Source organism: Enoplosus armatus, chromosome 1 (genome assembly GCF_043641665.1).
Source record: "Enoplosus armatus isolate fEnoArm2 chromosome 1, fEnoArm2.hap1, whole genome shotgun sequence".
NCBI classification, from domain to species: Eukaryota; Metazoa; Chordata; class Actinopteri; order Centrarchiformes; family Enoplosidae; genus Enoplosus; species Enoplosus armatus.
This window is the reverse complement of record NC_092180.1, coordinates 9,196,452-9,214,722: the sequence shown is the minus strand read 5'-3', so window position 1 is coordinate 9,214,722 and position 18,271 is coordinate 9,196,452. Positions and strand designations below refer to the sequence as shown.

Genomic DNA, 18,271 nt, shown 5'->3' with positions numbered 1-18,271 from the left:
ACAGGCCAGTACATTCAGTCCTATTGTATCCCGGCAGTCGTCAGAGTAACAGTAAACCTATTGTAACGGCGCCCTTTATGAAGCATGGCGCGAGGGTGACCCGGCTGCCCATGCTCCTTGGCTCATGTGTGCTTTTGTGTGTGCGTCTGAAAGTGGGTGAGTGTGTGTGCATGCATACTGGGGTCATGTGTGGGTGTTTGTACAGGCTCCAACTTGCTCGTTGGCTTGTGTGTGTGAGAGTGTGCAGGGGGAGGCTGTGATGATAATGAGTGACAGTAACAACTGCTGAATGTGAGACCTCCACAGGAGCCAACTTCTTTATTAAGAGACGACCTGACTGATGTGCTAGTGTTGCGCTCTAGAGGCTAAAGCTGGTGTGAACTGCAGCACAACACTCCTGACTCAAAGTTATGGTCTTTGTGATTAGGTTGGATTGTGTGTTTTTGTGTGTGTGTGTGTGTGTGTGTGTGTGTGTGTGTGTGTGTACGTGCACATGTTTGCTCAAGTTCAATTACTTCCTGCAGTGAGGAGGAGGAAGAAGGAGTGTCAGTGCTGTAATACAGCCTCCTTCTTACAGTGGTATGGCTGGAATGCAGGTGTACACATGCATGCATGTGAGTGGAACAAAATAATAGAGCATAGGCCTACACTATGAAATAGTTGTAGATAATATATCGCCCAAAATCATATTGCTTGTCTCAGAGGGCTTTACAATTTGTACAACATGGAACACACTCAATCCTGAGACCCTTGGTTTAGATAAAAACAAGACTAAGAGTCTACCGCCATGCTAGCGGCTCTGTGAGGCTGTACTTGAGGTAAATGCATCAGCATGCTAACATGCTCACAATGGTAATGCTAGTACATTGATGTTTAGCAGGTATAATGTTTATCATGTTCGCCATGTTGGTTTAGAGTGTTAGCATGCTAACATTTGCTAATTAGCACTAAACACAAAGTACAGCTGAGGCTGATGGGTATTTGGTCTTAAACCAAAGTATTGGACAAAAGGAATTTTGTCACAAATGTGTGTACCAATTTCACAGACTCAAAGTCTTTAGATTGTATCCTCCAGTGTCATATGTACAGAGAAATATCACAACTGTGAAAAACGTGTGTTAACTTTTCATGAGATAAAAAAGAAAAACAGTTGTCAGGTTTGTGACAATACATTTTCCCAATAATCCGATGGGTTTTTGTGTATTTAGCTTAAGAAGTAGGAGAATCTTCTCAACCCATAAAAGAACAATTAATGCTTCAATTTATGTAAAGTAGTTAAAATGACCACATTTGCAGATACATTATTTTTCCACTGGACAGTGATGATATGACACTTATTGCAAGTACAGGAATTTATAGTATTGAGAACAGTGACGGGCTGCATCTTTAGGAAGCATCCCATGTGTTGAATTGCTGACGTGTATCGCACTAAATGAACGATACTGGATACTGAAGCAGGCCTCCCCACTTAACGTCTGTGCCCCGAGTCTGACCTTGGGCTTCCTCAGGGGATCAGTGCCATGTGTCCCTTCAGCTGTGGAGAATTAAAAGAGAGACAGAGAGCGGATGAGAGGAAAGAGAGAGAGACTCTACTTGGCATGTATCTTATGTTCAAAGGGTTGATGCCCTTACAATAGGCACTTGATTGATGTGTGTGTGTGTGGCTACATGGGACATATGTATGTATGTGTATTCCTGGAGTTGGTGTGTGTGTGTGTGTGTGTGTTGTGGGTTGACAGTGAGTGTGATGGCTAATCTTGCATCCCGGCGGTTTTGATCTCTTTGACTGGTACGAGATGAGGGCATGGTGCCTTTATGTCTCCGGGATCAGCTGCGCTAAGTCTGAGCTTAAGAAGGGAGATCCGGTATAAGAATGAGACTACAAATGCTGGGTGCCTGAAATAGTGCAGGAAAGGGGCTGAGGCATGAGCACACACATGTTGCACTTGTTGCTCATCTGATCTGCCATAAGTTGCATACATAACATCAGACATAGTCATACAAAAACATATCCAAGCTTGAAAATTTGTTCTGGTTTCAAATGCTGGACAGCTTTGGCTCACAGCGCCCTCTGCTGCCACATAATCAGTACAGCCCAATTCTCACTGAAGACGCTGACGGTAGACTTGTTTAAAGGTTTCTTCTTGATATTTATTGTATGCTCACAGGGTTTGAGGCTGTTGGTTTTGCTGTTATTGATTGTGGATTGTGATTAAAGTCTTAAAGGGGCACTTATTTAACACATGAACATCAATTTTCTTGTGGAGCACAGTACTACTCAGCATGAGAAAACATTTGTATAATGTTTTCTGTGGCTCTGGAGGGAGCTTTCTATTTCTAAACAAAACAAATCTTATGATCTCATGAGGGGTTATCTTCGTTTTTAATGGAAAGCCTGGATTACAAACTGGAGACTCAGAGTTTAAAAACAAGCCTTTACGAGGAAGAGAGGATCTAAATAAATACATTATGAGTTGCATTATGGAAATTGTAGGATCCAACACTTGTGTAGCTCGACCCAGAACAGGGATTTAAAGTCAGGATATCTCGGCCTCTGCTGCATTGATTTTGACCATTAGATTTTAAATCTATCTCTCGGAGTCCCCCCAGTGTAAGAAAGTGTAATACTAAATCCTTAAACTTACATGATTAAGGCTATAAAATTAATAAGCGTCATTTTAAAGGATTCCTACCTTTACGGTAGGAATGAATGGGCTAGGGGCCACAGACAGGGTAGGGCAGTATTGCGGCATTGAGTATAGATGGACTAACACCATAATTGTTCTTTAAACTTCAAAACATATAACATTAAAAATGTGCAGTAGCAAGATAATATAGAGGGAAAAAGACCACTCAATTAAATAGACAGGAGTCGTATGTGAGAAAGAGAAGAGCCTTTTGTTCAGCACTGTTTTTATTTCAATGTTTTCAAAGGAGAGAGCAAGGAGAAAGATCGTTTGAGAATCAGTTGAAGGTGACAGGGGAAGCAATGAGGATAACATGTACAGGATTTTTTTTTTCTTTCATTTTTACATTTTTTCCAGCAACAAATGTTCAGAATGGGAAAGTAAGCTCAGTAAAAGCTGGTTACTGCTCGTATTTTCCGATGGTGAGCATCTACTGCTACAGTACTTTTGATCGGGGAGAAGCACCGCGACCATACAGCTTTGACCATTTTTTCTTTGAGACCATAGTCGTGTAGAGTTCTTACATCAGAAATCAGCAGTTTAAAGAAGAAAAAAAAACCAAGCAAACAATAAAACCCACTTATTTTTCACTTTTGGCCCTGAATGTATATAATTTACAAGTCTTATTCTGAACAAGCCAACCTTTGAAACACATGTCAGTCATGTGATTTCAACTTCCATCCAACTCTTATGAAATACTGCTGTTTTTCTAGTACTTCATACATGATTGTTGCATTTATTTTGCATGAGGCAAGATTTGAAACGTACTTTTCCACTCTTCCCAATTGTTTAGCATGTACACTATCACGCTGCTGTACAACCAAATGACCAAAATTTGGCTATATCATCGCGTTATATTTGGAGAGTGCAGTGTAAACCAAGATAGTGACTTTTAGTCTTTTTTTTTTTAAAGGAAAAAGAGAAAAGGTAAGGGAAAGTGGTGAGTCATCTAAGATCTGTCTACAATGGCAAAGGCAGAAGACTGCATCAAATAAATGCATGTAGTCTGCATTCATTTGTTTCAAGCACAACTATTTTAAGGAGAAGATAGCAGTTGTCTTACTTTGAATCTCTAAAATGGAGCCTCACAACTGAACAACACTCATCATGTCGAGAAAAAGAAACACCAGAACAGAAGCAATGACAAATAAAGATGAAGCAAAGCACAATGTTTCTTTGCAGTTCAGGAAGAGGAACGCTGCATGTGGGAGACAAACGGCAGAAGTCCTATTTAGCCAGCTCCTGAGCGTGGCTTTTTGTTCCGCTTCGTCCACTCTAGTGAAAAAAGGGGGCTTTACCGGCAAACCCCACAACACCAGCAGACTCCAGCAGAACCATGAGGTAGATCACTGGTCAAACTGACCACAAGAGAGAAGAAAAAAAAACCTCCTAAAAGATGTCCATTGGGTGTAAAACTTGTAATTTCATAAAAGTACGGCTCTTTTTTCATGTCACGCCTTGAAGTTTTGTTTTTTTTTTAAAAAAGGAAAGTGGGAAAATAAGGAATTACCTTGCTCTGAGTTTGTCACCGTTCTTTTCTCTCAGTATTGCCGTGGGACTCTCATTGTCTTTATTGCTACCAGAAGACTAGATAGCGAAACACTCGATGGAAATCTCATGATTTCACACACACATTTGATCAATCGGATAGAAATATGACACCTGATCAAGTTCGATGAAAAAATGTTGGCGAATGTTTGATGTGACGTAAGGAAGGCACCTTTTCCAATAATAAATTCATAGATTTCCTAATGAAATGGTCACCTGTATCAGCTGTCAAGTGCAGTTGAACATCACTTGATTTTGTATGCTATTATTCTGTGGCAACTTTGAAAACCAAAATTAAGCTATTCTGAAACTTCAGTGCAAACAAGGATTTGCAAGTTTTTGTTTTTTTTCATATGTCACAAATAAAGGAACTATAAACTCATAGAAACCTTGAAGGGGGAAAATATCTCAATCTCATGCATTTTAATAGCACATCATACTGGGGTAGGGGTGGGGGGTGGAGAGGGGAGGGATGGGCGGTCCTCTGGCATTTGTTTGAGAATCCTTGAAAAAAGAGAAAAAGAAGAGCATGTGGTTTCTTATCAAAATAAATCTTGTTTTTTTTGTCTTTTTTTTCTTTTTTTTCTGTGATTTAGCCCACTGCTTGAGTCCATTTACACTGTCCTCATTTTCCACCACAAACGTCGGGGCTGTGCAAAAAAGTTAATGTATCTGGTCCAATCAGAGAAGGCGGTGACTGTTATCACTGTGATGTCATCAGCAACTTCCCACCTGCCCTCTGGCTCACAGAGCGGTAATCTAGTCTAAAAACAAAGACACAGAAAGCAGAAGCACTGATATAAAAACTATAAACTAATATGAACAGAAATATTAGGACCTTATTATTTTTGTTGAAAAATCAGATCAGACTATTATCATTACTATTTAATATTTTCATATCTCTAATAAGATATGTATAATGAGGCACCCTGTATAAAGGTTTTATCAATTGTAACTTTTTACAACCTGGTTACCCAGAAATTATTCTTATTAATGGCTTTTAAATGATCTCTAAAGCCTTAGTAATTGATTCATTAACCTTTAATAAAGCAATTACTTACAACATATAAACTATTGGTGTCTTACCAGAAAGCCATATCATAACTTCTATCATGTGACAGTAAAGTTGCAGAAATAAACAACTTGCTACAGAAACTATAGCGTACCTGTGATTACTTGCTGAGTTGACTGTAAGGAGACGAGTTGTTGGAAGAATCCACTTGTTGCGCCGTGCCGTTTTCCTGAAAAGCAAAACAGCATCTCTCATTGGGAATGTTATAATAACTACCTTCACTGTGTTTGCACTGAGATAATTGATAGTTTCAGAGGATGAATATTTCAAAAACAATTCAAGGCCGTATGAATGGAAGATGATTGGACTGGCGTCAGCTGTTGTAATCTTCTACAATTATTGTTTTACAATTTATCACATCTAAATGGACACCAGGTAGAATATGAATGAAGAGTTGAATGAGACAATGACACAACAAACTTACAGGTGCTGCCTGCATGGGAGGATACTGAGGCATGTAAGCTCCCTGGACACCAGGGTTGGCTGAAATATACTGTAAAATAAGAAAAGATTTAATTAAATCCAAATTATTGAATGGCATATTGCTATATCTTGCTATACATGCATCGTGTGCTGCTCAGCTTAACTGATATAGCATTCACACCACAGTTGATCCAAAGTGCTTTATATCGTAAGGATAAAAAAACATAAGAAAAACCAAAAAGACTAAAGAATCACATATTTACACCTCCAAATAGCAAATAGCAAAGAGAGGCTTCAGGGCCAGATTAGGTTGGGCCAGAATCTAGAGAGATCTAGAGGATCTCACATCTCTGGTAGCGTGGCATGGGGACATTAAGAGGGGGCTTAATTTATTTGTTATGTCATATCATGTAAGACATAAAAAAAATACTCTTGCAGCGGTGAAACATTCAAATAATTTTTTTTTTACAATCATCCATTCAGAAGAACTCATCACAAATCAATTAATTTTACTAAAAACTGTGTCCCTTAAATCAACTTTTTTGAAAAATAGAAAATCAATCAACTATACAAAATACAGATTTCACCTTTCAAATCTATGTTTATGTACAACATCTGTCATACTACAGATTGCATGAATTGACACTAACATTCTGTTATTACATCTATGAGTATTTTCTATTTAATTTTACTATACAGATTTAATTTGATCAATACAGGGAGTGACGTAGGATATCCCAGAATTCCACTCACCGCTCCAGTGTTTCCCAGTGACAGCTGACCCATCTGCTGAGTAATCATGGCTGAGGGGTGCAGTGACATGGAGGGATCCACAGAGGGAGACATCACAGCAGCCTGTAATACAAGGCAGCTGAGTTTTTAACCATATAACACATCTACTGACTAATTCAACTACGTCTGATAAAACACCATATATAGGCTGCAACAACAGAAGCAGGCAGAGTTGACTATAAATCTAGCATGAGTTATTGTTGGATGTGTGTACGTATGTGCAATAGACTGGAAAGGGTAGCAGGAAAAAAATATATTTTGTGGCTTTGAGGTTTGTCAAAATGTAAAATAATACATTTGCGGCAATAATTCTGTTTTAATATGTGACTCTGAGGTAAACATTAAGGATTCTTTGCTCCCGGGTTACGCTAAGGCATGAAAATATGTAAAAGGTGTGACGTTGCCAGCTCTCATCTGTTTTCAGATGGGGTATATTCCTTTAAACATGACGCCTTTAGGGAATAGACCATTTCCCAGTAAAAAGTGGGGGAGGGGGCAGATCAGCAGAGACACTTGTTCCACTGGAAACCATCTGTTGTAAGAGTCAAAGAGTCACAAGACTGTCTCTGCTCCAGGCATTTCCTGCTGGATCCAGAGAGAGGGAGGAGGGGGGGGGCTATAGTGGCTGAATGTCTTTTTAGTTGTTCCATTTCTCTTTCATTCCAACACACATATGCACACTTACAAAATGTAAATAAGCTGTGGTGATTTCTCCTTCTACAACATTTGGGGAAGTTTCAGTTTGATCACGTCAGCAGAACAGGCTGATTAAAGTAGCACTCTGAGTTACTGTGAGCACAGAGCTTTAGCTGTGCCACACACCCATTTCCTGTACACAGAATAGGAGGCGGTGTATGAGCGTATGAATAAAAAAAGAAAATGCTGCTGTTCCCTTACCGGGTGTTGCATGATATAAGGTTGATGTGCCACCCAAGAATGACTCTGTACCTAATGGAGGGTCAGACAGGAAGGGAGAGGCAGAGCGAGACAGATGGAAAGAGAGGGTTATTGACGTGTCTTGAATTAAACTTATATGTTTAATGACATAAGCAATTGTTTTTTTATAGAAATACAAGGATGTTATCAGTCTAAATAATACATTTGGACGACAACAGCATATACTGTATCCATACAAGCCTTCAGCTTTTTAGGGCCATTCTGGTTCCCCCTCTGTTGGCATGGCACTAAGGAGCTTTTAAACTACTCCAATGAGCGGTTACAATGGTCCTGCCTTCGCTTCTCATACAGCAGTCTTATGCAGTCTGACTGTTGTCTGGATGTGTGTGCTTAAATTATGAGCGAGTCGGGTCCTTGAGAAAGCTTCACCTACTCCATAATCCTACTTGGAGACTTCAGTGTTCATACTGGCAATGAATAGGACACCTGGAGGGGAGTACCTGAAAGGAACCGCCGCCCCCATCTGATTGAAAAGGTGAGCCTTTGCTAGACGTCAATAGTAGTTATGGATTGGTACAAAAAACTCCTCGTTGAAACACCAGAAAGCTCATACAGTAAGTGTTCACAGTACCAGAGCCCTTAAGGTGCCAGGTCGATGATCGACTTTGCTGTTGTTTCATCAAAGGTGAGCTCTCCCCATGATGGGAGTGTTAGTACCAGACAGGCCTGGAAGACCCAAACATGTTGTGGGTTCATCTGAAGAACATCTGGCAGAGGGCTATATTCAAAACCTCTACTGTGTGTTGCAGCCCTGCTAAACAAGATCCCTCAGGTGTAAATTAACCTTAAGCGACAGATCTTATTAATGGTCGGAAGCGTTTTTGGTGCACAAAAAGTAGTAAATCAAAACTTAGGAGTGAATATTACAAAACAGTGAGCAAGAACCCAGTTCAGAGGAAGTGACTCAGAGAAGATGACTGTACCTGCTTACTACTTCACTACTATGAACTACTAGGCGTACTGCCATATTACATGATTTCTGGTTGACCAAGCTCTTCAAACACTAAACAATTCAAAGGATCATACACTGCCACATGAAGGCCAAAGTGTGAGGTGGTCCCAGGGCGGCTTTAACACCTGTTCTTACATCTATAGCACAAGATACAAAAATATACCCTACCCAAGTATACATACCATAACCTCAACTGAAACATAGAAGGGAAGAGAGATACAGTGGGAGAGAGGGAATTTAGACTTCTGTTTATATTCTGGATCTTCTGCAGTACCTGGTAAGCAGAGACTGGAGACATGTAGGGAGACATCGAAGGCTGCACTGTCATTATCCTGTTGGTCACTGGATACGGAGAAGGATAGTACCTAGGAAACAGACAGTATTTCAAATTAAAGCTCAAGAATAATGACTTTAGTTGATAGTGAACCTGCCATAACCTGAGAATAACTTACCCATTCTGTATAGCTGCTGAGGAGGGGTCATAGGTAAGAGTCATTGCACCCTGAGTTGAGGAAATAGACAATAATGTGAAATTACATATTTGTATCTTACGACTATATCATAACAACTGAATCAGCACATATCAAAATTATCAGCTATAATGGGTTTATATGGGAATCATTCTGAAAGAAATATTACTTTTTCATTTCTCATTTTCTTTTGTTCTGTACAAAAAAAATCATTGAAAAGAGTAAATTTTTCCATGATGTGGCTCGACAAAACCCTGACATATTTTAACTTTGTCTCAAAAGTCTGGAAAGGAAGGCAAGATTCAGCATAAATACAATTTAATTAGTATTTGCACTGATTCCTACAGTATTATATAGTCAATGTGTTTGCAAGTGATGTATTAATTCTGTTGTAGACAATGAAGGTCTGAAGATTTGATTGTGAAAGTGGTTAGAGAGAACTTTTTTATAGAATCGTTTAAAAAATTTATGCAGTCTGGTTCTGGCTTCTAAGGGCATAGTGACACAATAATAAAAACTTCATTCATTCATTAATTCTCATCACATTAACATGTAGCACAGATGGGGCAATACATTTCCATACACGTAAGATGACAGGCAGATACATACTAGTCTGAGATCCCCTGTCTGTCCATTTGGAAGAAATCCGCTGTGAGCATGTTTCTTCCTTTGACTGTCTGCAAACTTACACAGCAAGGGCTGAGAGGGAGCTGGGGGCAAAGCACAAAACAGTCACTCAACAATCGATCATCGCCGCCTCTGCAGTTTTCTTCGGAAAGGAAAGTGTACAGAAAGGTGAACTTCTTTCCTACCCAGAGCTCCAGAAGCTATCTTGATGAACTTCCCATTGAAGTGGGAGATGACAGCATTACACTGCTCTGTTGTGTCCATCCTGACGGGGGAGAAGATGAAACAACAATGACTCATCGTTAAATCACACAGAGACGATCTACAGGAACATTTTCTTTAACACAAAGTGGTATTGTGAGGCTTGACGCAATTTGGGATAATTATTGGCCCCCTTCATATAAAAGTATTTGCATTGTCTCCTCTTTTTGATGCTAGTTCGCATTCTGTACAGTTATGAACCAAAGTAGAGCCGGATTCTTACACAAATAAGCTTGGCTGCGTGTATATGAATAAATGGTATCTCAGCTTGTCTTCATTTGGCCTCCCTTCAAAACAACAGCAGGTTTGGGAATTGTATCACAATTTACGAGTATTAAGAAAATTGTTTTGAAGATCATGGGTGGATCGCAACAAAAAGTCAACAAAACAGAGGTGTCAACACAAACGTGGCCTCAAATTGTCTTGCTATTTACACTGACAGCAGTGCAAATATAGAGGTAAGTCCTTTAAAGACAACATGACATGACTGGCTCCAGTTGATGACTTTGACAGTCAAGCTCAAAGAAGTGTAAATAGTCTTTAGTCTTGGTTGCTCTAAATTGCAATAAAACGTAACCTCCGGTGGTTTACTGTGTTTCATAATGTTAAAAACGTACCATAAGAGTAAAGAATGTGTTGCAAATGTTCACAACATCTTATTTTTAATAAGCATTGACTACATTTTAGTTTACCAATTATTGTGCTTGAACAGCAGCTGCACAGTGTCACTGCTGAGCACTAGTTGGAATTATTTGTGTTATTTATCATCACAGGTTTGTGATCAAAGCTGTAGGCTTACTCTACATCTACTTTAAAGGAGATTCAGCATTTTTGTCGATCTCCTGTGACCGACCTGGCAAAGCCCACGCCTCGACTGTTGCCGCTGTAGTCTCGAAGGATCCGTGTGGAGACGACCTGTCCGAAGGGCTGCAGCATGTTCTCCAGCTCTTTCTCATCCACAGAGAGAGGCAAGTTGGAAATGTACAGATTTGTGGGGTCCTGCTCCTGTTGCTGCTCACATGAAAGACGATGGAAAAGAATAAGTATATTGAATGGCATGTGTTTTATACTTTATTTTGCATGTGAAATCTGACCTGAGAGAGAGCCACAAGCTAAAATGCAAGAATAATATCTAATGAATCAGGAAGATTTGTACTGAACCACAGATAAGGCAGTGCTGCGCTATTCACTCTTCACTGACAAATGAAAGCCTGACTAAATGTATTTTTCTCTTCTATGAAACGTGTCTGTGTAGATCAGGATTTGAGGCTCAGCTTAAGTAAGGTTAAGGGTCAGACATTTGGTTAAACAAACATTAATAAGCTCTCCTGCACACACACACTGCAACACACTTCATCTGTACTGTGCAGCAGCTCAGCGCCTTTGTGGTCTTCCTTAGAAACAGCAGGAGAGCAGTTTAGCCTAGCTACCACAACACACAAACGGTGTTCGGCCATGTTTGTGAGAGAAGAGAGAGCAGCTACATGCAGGTCTCTGGAGAGCAACCCTTCATCAATGAACTCTGACCCGTGAATTACAGAGCAGCATCACAGGCCGGGCTGGGAGAGGGAAGGGACTGAAAGAAATTTAATGACCCAGGCAATTTCCGCTGCCCACTACGAGACAAATCACAAATGTGATGCAGAAATACTGCGTTTGTCATCTAAAAATATTTTTGAAAATGAAAAACCGGTGTGCTTTACTTTAAATTAGTCACAGAGGATCACAAATGGCTCACAGCAGCAGTACTGTTGCTATAGTGCTCCGCTGCAGATATGCCCACATTAGTATGCATGAATGATAATTGTTAACACTCAGTGACATAGTAATAATACTGGTAAAAATCTGTACAATCTACACAGTGCAACCTAAGCAGGATGTTGTGTTAGTGTGTGGGCTGGTGGTCCTGTGTGTAACGTGTCACACTGACTGACAGGTTATTTGGCAGAGAAAGACATGACATCTGGTTTCTACGGTGAAAGTAAATGGGGTCACGGGAAGAACAGCTTGTCAGCTGAGGTCACGTGACCAGTCTAATGTCATTCACCAACACACACTGGACAAATGCACGCAGTAAAGAAGTCCACAGAGATGTTCACAAGCAGGACAAATATGCACAAACACATGCCTGCATCAAACTCACCTTGGCCATCTGGGCCTGTATGCCGCTGGTTTTCAGAGCATGTACTGCCTTTAAAGCAGCCGCCGGGCTGTCAAAGTCCACAAAGCCGTAGCCTGTGGTTGGTAAAACAGTGTTCACATCAACAGTCATTAATAACAAGAGCAACAACCTACTGTACATTTTGTACTATCACTATTACTGAGGGATGGGTCATACATGCTGATATGTATTGTTTATTACTGTAAACATATCAAGATATCTTTAATATTACCTATCGTGATACACAATTTTGTTATTCATTAACACTACAAAACAATTTCAAAAATCTGATTTCTCTCAGAGTGATTTCTGAAATATCTGAAAGGGAAATCTGCTTATTCATTTTCTCACCAAGAGTTAGATGAGAAGATTGATACCACTGTCACGTCTGTGCGGTAAATGTGTAGCCAGCAGCCGTTAGCTTAGCATTAAGACTGGAAACAGAGGGAAATAGCTAGCCTGGCTCTGTCTACCAGTACCGCTAAAGCTCATTAATTAACACATTATATCTTGCTTGTTTAATCCGTACAAAACCAAAGTGTATAAATGACAACTTGTGGTTTTTGGACTATTTCTTGAACCCAGTGACTTCCTCAAGTCTTGAACTCAAAATATCGAACTATTCCTTTAAGGACCAAACCAGCGTCTATGTCTAACCAGATTTATTACAGAATACACACACTTTGCATGCCCTTTCACCAGCATATCATGATGTTTCTATTTTTGAATGTGTTTTCCCATCACCCTGGTTTCCATTAATTATCATAAGGTGTGAAATTCTGTTTGTAGAAACTCTAAACCTGCTTGAGTTAGGTAATCCATCATGATCTGCTTTTGTTTTCGGCAAATTTATATTATCATTGCATTGTAACGCGGTGCAGACTTTGCAAATCAATCTGCACTTTCAGCGGCCACGTCATACAACAACATATCAAGCTTCACAAAAATAAAAGCAGACATATTCACTGTTCATGTTCACGTTGATGGATTACCCGACCAGAGCAAGTATCAAGTCCCCACAAATGGATTTTCATACACTTTGGAAATGAATGAAAACCAGGAGCTGCCTGGAAGGTATGGAAATTCATTCAAAAATCAAAAACAACATGGTATGCTTTCATATCTTACAAGTATGCAGTTACATAAGCATAAAATGTAGTGTGACGTGCAAAAACAGTGGTGTGATACTTCATGAATGTCAGCTGAACACAACAGACATTTTGATGCACCAACCAAACAAAGTATCAGGTGAGGAGAAGAGGACGAGAAGATTTAACTTAGCCTATATTGTTGAAGATACTTTTCATGCTGCCCTGATAAATGATGACTGGCGAGTTAATGACTTTACTGACCTTTACATTTGTTGGTTGTCTTGTCCAGGATTGCCTTTGCTGACTGAATCTTGCCATACCTGAGCACACATCAACATGTAGATTAGTGCCAAAACTGTGTCTTAAAATGTCAGTTAATTTGTTAATGTCATATTTCTGTGTATCCATTTCCAGAGGAACAGAGTGCCTTCACTCACCATGGCAGTCTAGTGAGATCAAAAATAAACACAAACACAAGCAGAAAAGAACAATTCATGAAAATAATAAAAACATATTCATGGAGATACCAGGTGATTTCAGAGGCACATACACATCACTACACTATCCTACATGTTTCCAAACACTATGAATCCAATTTCAACGTTTCATGCTTTGCTTTATCTCTGACTTTATACTTAAGTTGAACTGGGGCACAAGCTGCGAGCTGCTATCTGAGAGCACACACACCATACAGACTGAATGCCTAGCTTACATCACCATTCAGACCTTGTTGCTATGAAAAGCGCTTTCATTTCTGCTTTGTGCTGGCAAACACCATTGGGAACATGAACAAAACACAAGCAAACAGGACACAAACAGCTGCTGCTGCTGCTGCTGGTTACATGGGTGAATGCCTCTCTCCATATGCTTGTGATTCAGAGGAAAAGAGAGGAGACAAAACTCCACTAATTATGGCATCCACCACACTAACCACTTGGACTGAAGACTATAGTATCAAGTACCGAACATGTTCACTGGGCTTCTTTACATGACATGTTTTTTTTCTTTTTTAGAAAACAATAATTTTTACAGTCCGCTTCACATACCACAGTCCAGCTATGACTTTTCCATGTGTGGGTCTGTTTATAGAGGTATGGCGGTTGTCAGCGTACACAATGGTTAAACCGGTGTATGTTTTCGAACACAACATTGATGGTTTTGCACAAAAACTGCAGAGAACCATTCTTTTTTTTTTGGTCAAATTTCAATTTACTTTCTCCTACAGTCTCCTCTTATCAAGGAGGAAACCAGAAACAACAAAAACCCTGCTGAAACCCACAATAATAACATTTTCAGTGGTAGAAGCTGGTGTTGGAAAATACTCTTTTTAAAATTTTCTTTCCAAGAGTTAGATGAAAAGATCGACACCACTCTCATGTCTGCACGGTAATTATGAAGCTACTGCCTGCAGCTGGTTAGCTTAGCTTAGCACAAAGACTGGGGGAAACAGCTAGTCTTTGTCCAAAGGTAACAAAAATCTGCCTATCATTACCAGCCTTCAAAATTCACACTAAAAATTACATGTTGTGGTTTTACAGGGATTAACAGTTCCTGCTACGCTAACCATCTCCTGGCTGTAGCTTCATATTTATTGTGCAAACAATGGTATCAATCTTCTCTTCTAACTCTTGTTAAGAAAGTGAATCAGCGTATTCCCCACAACATTCCTTTAAATTTACAAAAAAATAATTATTAAATAGTTACATTAACTTAAATGTGCAGCTAACATTTTACAGTCTGCATTTTTGTAATTTTGTACAGTGTGTAGACCAGACAGTGTGTGTACACGGAGAGACCTTCATCAAATCAGACTGGAATGACATTGGTATGTGATATCTTAAGTCCGCCATTGGCCTCTTTTTTCAGCAAACAAGCGTATCAGTGACAAAAAAACACTGGTGTGCACACACACGGGAATACTTGTTATGTTAATATTTGTGTGTGTACTCACTGGTGACAGAGTTTGACCAGGTCCAGGTCTGTAGTAGCAGGAGGCAGGCCGCGGATGTATAGGTTGGTTTTGCTGAGCTGCTCCAGGCCTGTGCTGCTGCTGTTGCTGCTGCTGCTGGGACTGGACGGAGTCATGGGGTAGGACTGCACACAGGAAACCCACTGTTAGGAAGTGCACGGTCGCTAGATAATCTCATTTTAAACCCAGGTCAACAGTGATCACAAGAACATCTCCTCAAAATACACAAAACTATTATAATTTCATGCATTACATGTTACATTAAAAGTCACTCTTGTATTCTTGTTAAGATGATAACCACTGCTCATCGATGAGTCACACAGAGGTCAACACGGCGTAGGTTTCTCTACACTGTGACACGTCTGTGGTCAGTGGTGGAAGTACATTTACTGAAGTACTGTACTTAAGTGCAATTTTGAGGTACTTTCCTTAAGTATTTTCATTTTATGCTACTTTATATTGCTACTCCGATACATTTCAGAGGGAAATATTGTACTTTTCACTCCACTACATTTACAGTATGACACACAGAGATACTTCACAGATTAAGATTTTACATGAAGAACACATGATGCAGTGCTTTATTAACAAACAACCTAATATTAGCTACATTAGCTATTTACTTAGGATACTCTAAGTACATTTTGGTGATAATGCTGTATTTATACTTAAGTAACATCTTCAATGTGGGACTTTTAATTGTAATGGAGTATTTTTAGACATTAGTAATTCTACTTTTACTTAAGTAAAGGATTTAAGTGCTTCCTCCACCACTGTCAGGGTCTCAGTGGCAGGTAGGTTTGACCTTTAAGCTCCTGGTTGTTGTAAAAAGGTGATTCTGCCCAACAATATACATTCAGATATACTGTATTTATTCTTGTGTGTGGGCCTTAGTGAATCACAATGTGATTAAATCTGTGTTCACATCCCATATCCTGCTGTTTATCACAAACCTACAGTTTTCTTCATACTTGTGTGCCAAACCACGCAGCGCGCCCTGCAAAGCATTTCCTTCCCCTTACTCATTCATTAAAATAGCTCCCAGCCACCCCAAACCCTCTTCAGATCAGATCAAAGACAAAGCATGGCGGAATCGCACCATCTGTCCATAACCAAAGGACAATCCACTCCAAGAGCCATAGCCAATGGATACAACTATACAGCCATGCCAGCAAGAATCACTGAGATATTCTTCCACAGTCATGTCATGTTGAAATGTTCATAGCAGCTATTTTTCTTTTACAGATGAAGAATTGATCGCTGTGGCAGAAACATCTGTTAGGCCTGTTATGTCTTCAAGCAGAGGCCTTACATTTTCTGTTGGTATGCAATTGCTACGCTAACTTTGTTTGAAACCATCAAGGGTTCACATCAGGCCTCCGAGACGGTACGCCTACTCCATTAGAGGGCAGCGACGGCGGTACATTTCACAGAGGCATCATCACACCTTATAGCAGACTAAACCTGCCTTACACCTACGCTGAAAACTCATTCACTGCTTCCCTGCAGGGATTCATATGTAGCTGCTTTCAGACCCCTGTCCTCAAAGTAACATACAGCACCTTCTGATGAATATATATTACAGTTTGAATCTGAAAGGTGGATATTTGGGGTGTCATAGGCTGCAGGCTGGAAACTGGACCCACAATCCACTTCATCTGGCCAGAGGCCCACATTTCTATCATCAGAGGTTATAATAACAGCTCCCTCTCACCTCTGCGCCTGCTTTCTATTCCCATCTTCCATCTAAATCAAAAAGGTGTGATGGGAAAGCAAAGGGGCACGGCCGTCAATTACCTTTTTGTTCACCTGAGAGGTCAAAATGAAGGATGCAGGCAGCACAGTTCACTCCAGCACACTGACATACATTACATTACACTGGGCTCTCTCTCTCTCTCTCTCTCTCTCTCTCTCTCTCTCTGTGTGTGTGTGTGTGTGTGTGTGTGTGGATTCACCCAGAATGCATTAATCTATAAAATGGACTACAATAACCGCCATGTATATTGACCAGAGCGGGCGAGTGACTGGGCAAACAAGGTTATATGGACACAATAATTAAAGTCTCGGCTGTAGAGCTATAGATGGGGTGTGTGTGTGTGTCCGTGTTAGCCTATCAGAGGATCAGCTTCCCGTTTGATAAGTCGACTGAGAGCAGTGGATCTATTTCATTTACAGACTTCAATTCATTTGGTGTTAAAAGGATGAGACATAAATACCTATATTCCGTATGAAAGCCAGAGAGGGCTTTCCAATGTCATTTGTGGCTGCTATTATTCAGCCTGTTTATTCAAATGCTGCCTCATATGAAAGCAATAAAGTAGCCTAGGCAGATATAATAATAATAATAAAAAAAACACAATGTGTGTGTTTTTGGCCTACCTGCTTACGATTGGCTGTCTTCAGCGGGTTGCCTGTGTTTGCAAAGATCATCCTGGAGGTTACAGATATATTTTATTTCCCACCCCCCAAAAAAAATCGCAACGACGAGCGACTAGAGACGGAATCCAAGCGGTGAAAGGAGCCTATAAAATACACCCAGTCGGTTTAAAACATCCGCATACTGAACGGGCTGGTTAACAGTAATAAAGCCTCGGTCCTGCATAGGTATACTGACACATCTATACAGTCAGATGCACACCAGGCGATGGACCAACCCTCCGGTCCGGTTCATTGATCTACGACGTCCTGCTGCAGACCGCTCGGCAGTCCCACCTACTACAGACCAAACCATCTCCGCCTCTGCAGGGTGTTTGACATCAAATAAACTGCGTGGACGCCTCATAAAAACTCGCACAGGCGGTTTGTTTTTCGCGACAAAGGCACGCCGAGACGTCTGGTGTCTGTGGCGCAATTTATAATCGGACACAAAATGCGTTGGGGTTTGATTTGTCGGCGCACAATCAGTTGGGCTGAACACTCGTCGCCTTTCATGTTGTTGTCGTCCGCACATACCAAGCATTCTTCACCCCCACCTCCTCCAACCACACACACGCACACACACACACACACACACTCTTCCTCTTCCTACCCTTCCCCCCATCCAACACACTACTACATGTCAGAGAATCAGGATGCAATGAAATATAAGCAGGGACTGGCCTGGGCTGGAGGTCACAGCCCTCCATATACGCCCAACTATGGGAGAGGGTCGATTAATAGAGAATAAAGATTTGGAACTAACACATAGCCTTTACTTCAATCTCTGATGTACTGTTTAGCCTGTGTCCTGTAAGATCCATATAGGGCTGTATGTGGATCATG

The 18,271-nt window shown here is 40.5% G+C and overlaps 1 protein-coding gene across 1 annotated transcript; it reads right to left on the bottom strand.

Annotated features, from left to right (window-relative positions):
• Positions 1 to 4,639: 4,639 nt before the first annotated feature.
• rbms1a (RNA binding motif, single stranded interacting protein 1a) lies at positions 4,640 to 17,507 on the bottom strand. Its single transcript, XM_070931144.1, has 14 exons — positions 17,390 to 17,507; positions 14,993 to 15,135; positions 13,303 to 13,361; positions 11,933 to 12,024; positions 10,643 to 10,800; positions 9,714 to 9,793; positions 9,511 to 9,611; positions 8,884 to 8,933; positions 8,706 to 8,796; positions 7,420 to 7,470; positions 6,484 to 6,585; positions 5,732 to 5,800; positions 5,402 to 5,476; positions 4,640 to 4,999 (listed from the first exon to the last, which is right to left on the bottom strand). The coding sequence occupies exons 1-13, from the start codon at positions 17,438 to 17,440 to the stop codon at positions 5,408 to 5,410; spliced, it is 1,116 nt and encodes a 371-aa protein (XP_070787245.1). The 5' UTR covers positions 17,441 to 17,507; the 3' UTR covers positions 4,640 to 4,999; positions 5,402 to 5,407.
• Positions 17,508 to 18,271: the final 764 nt, after the last annotated feature.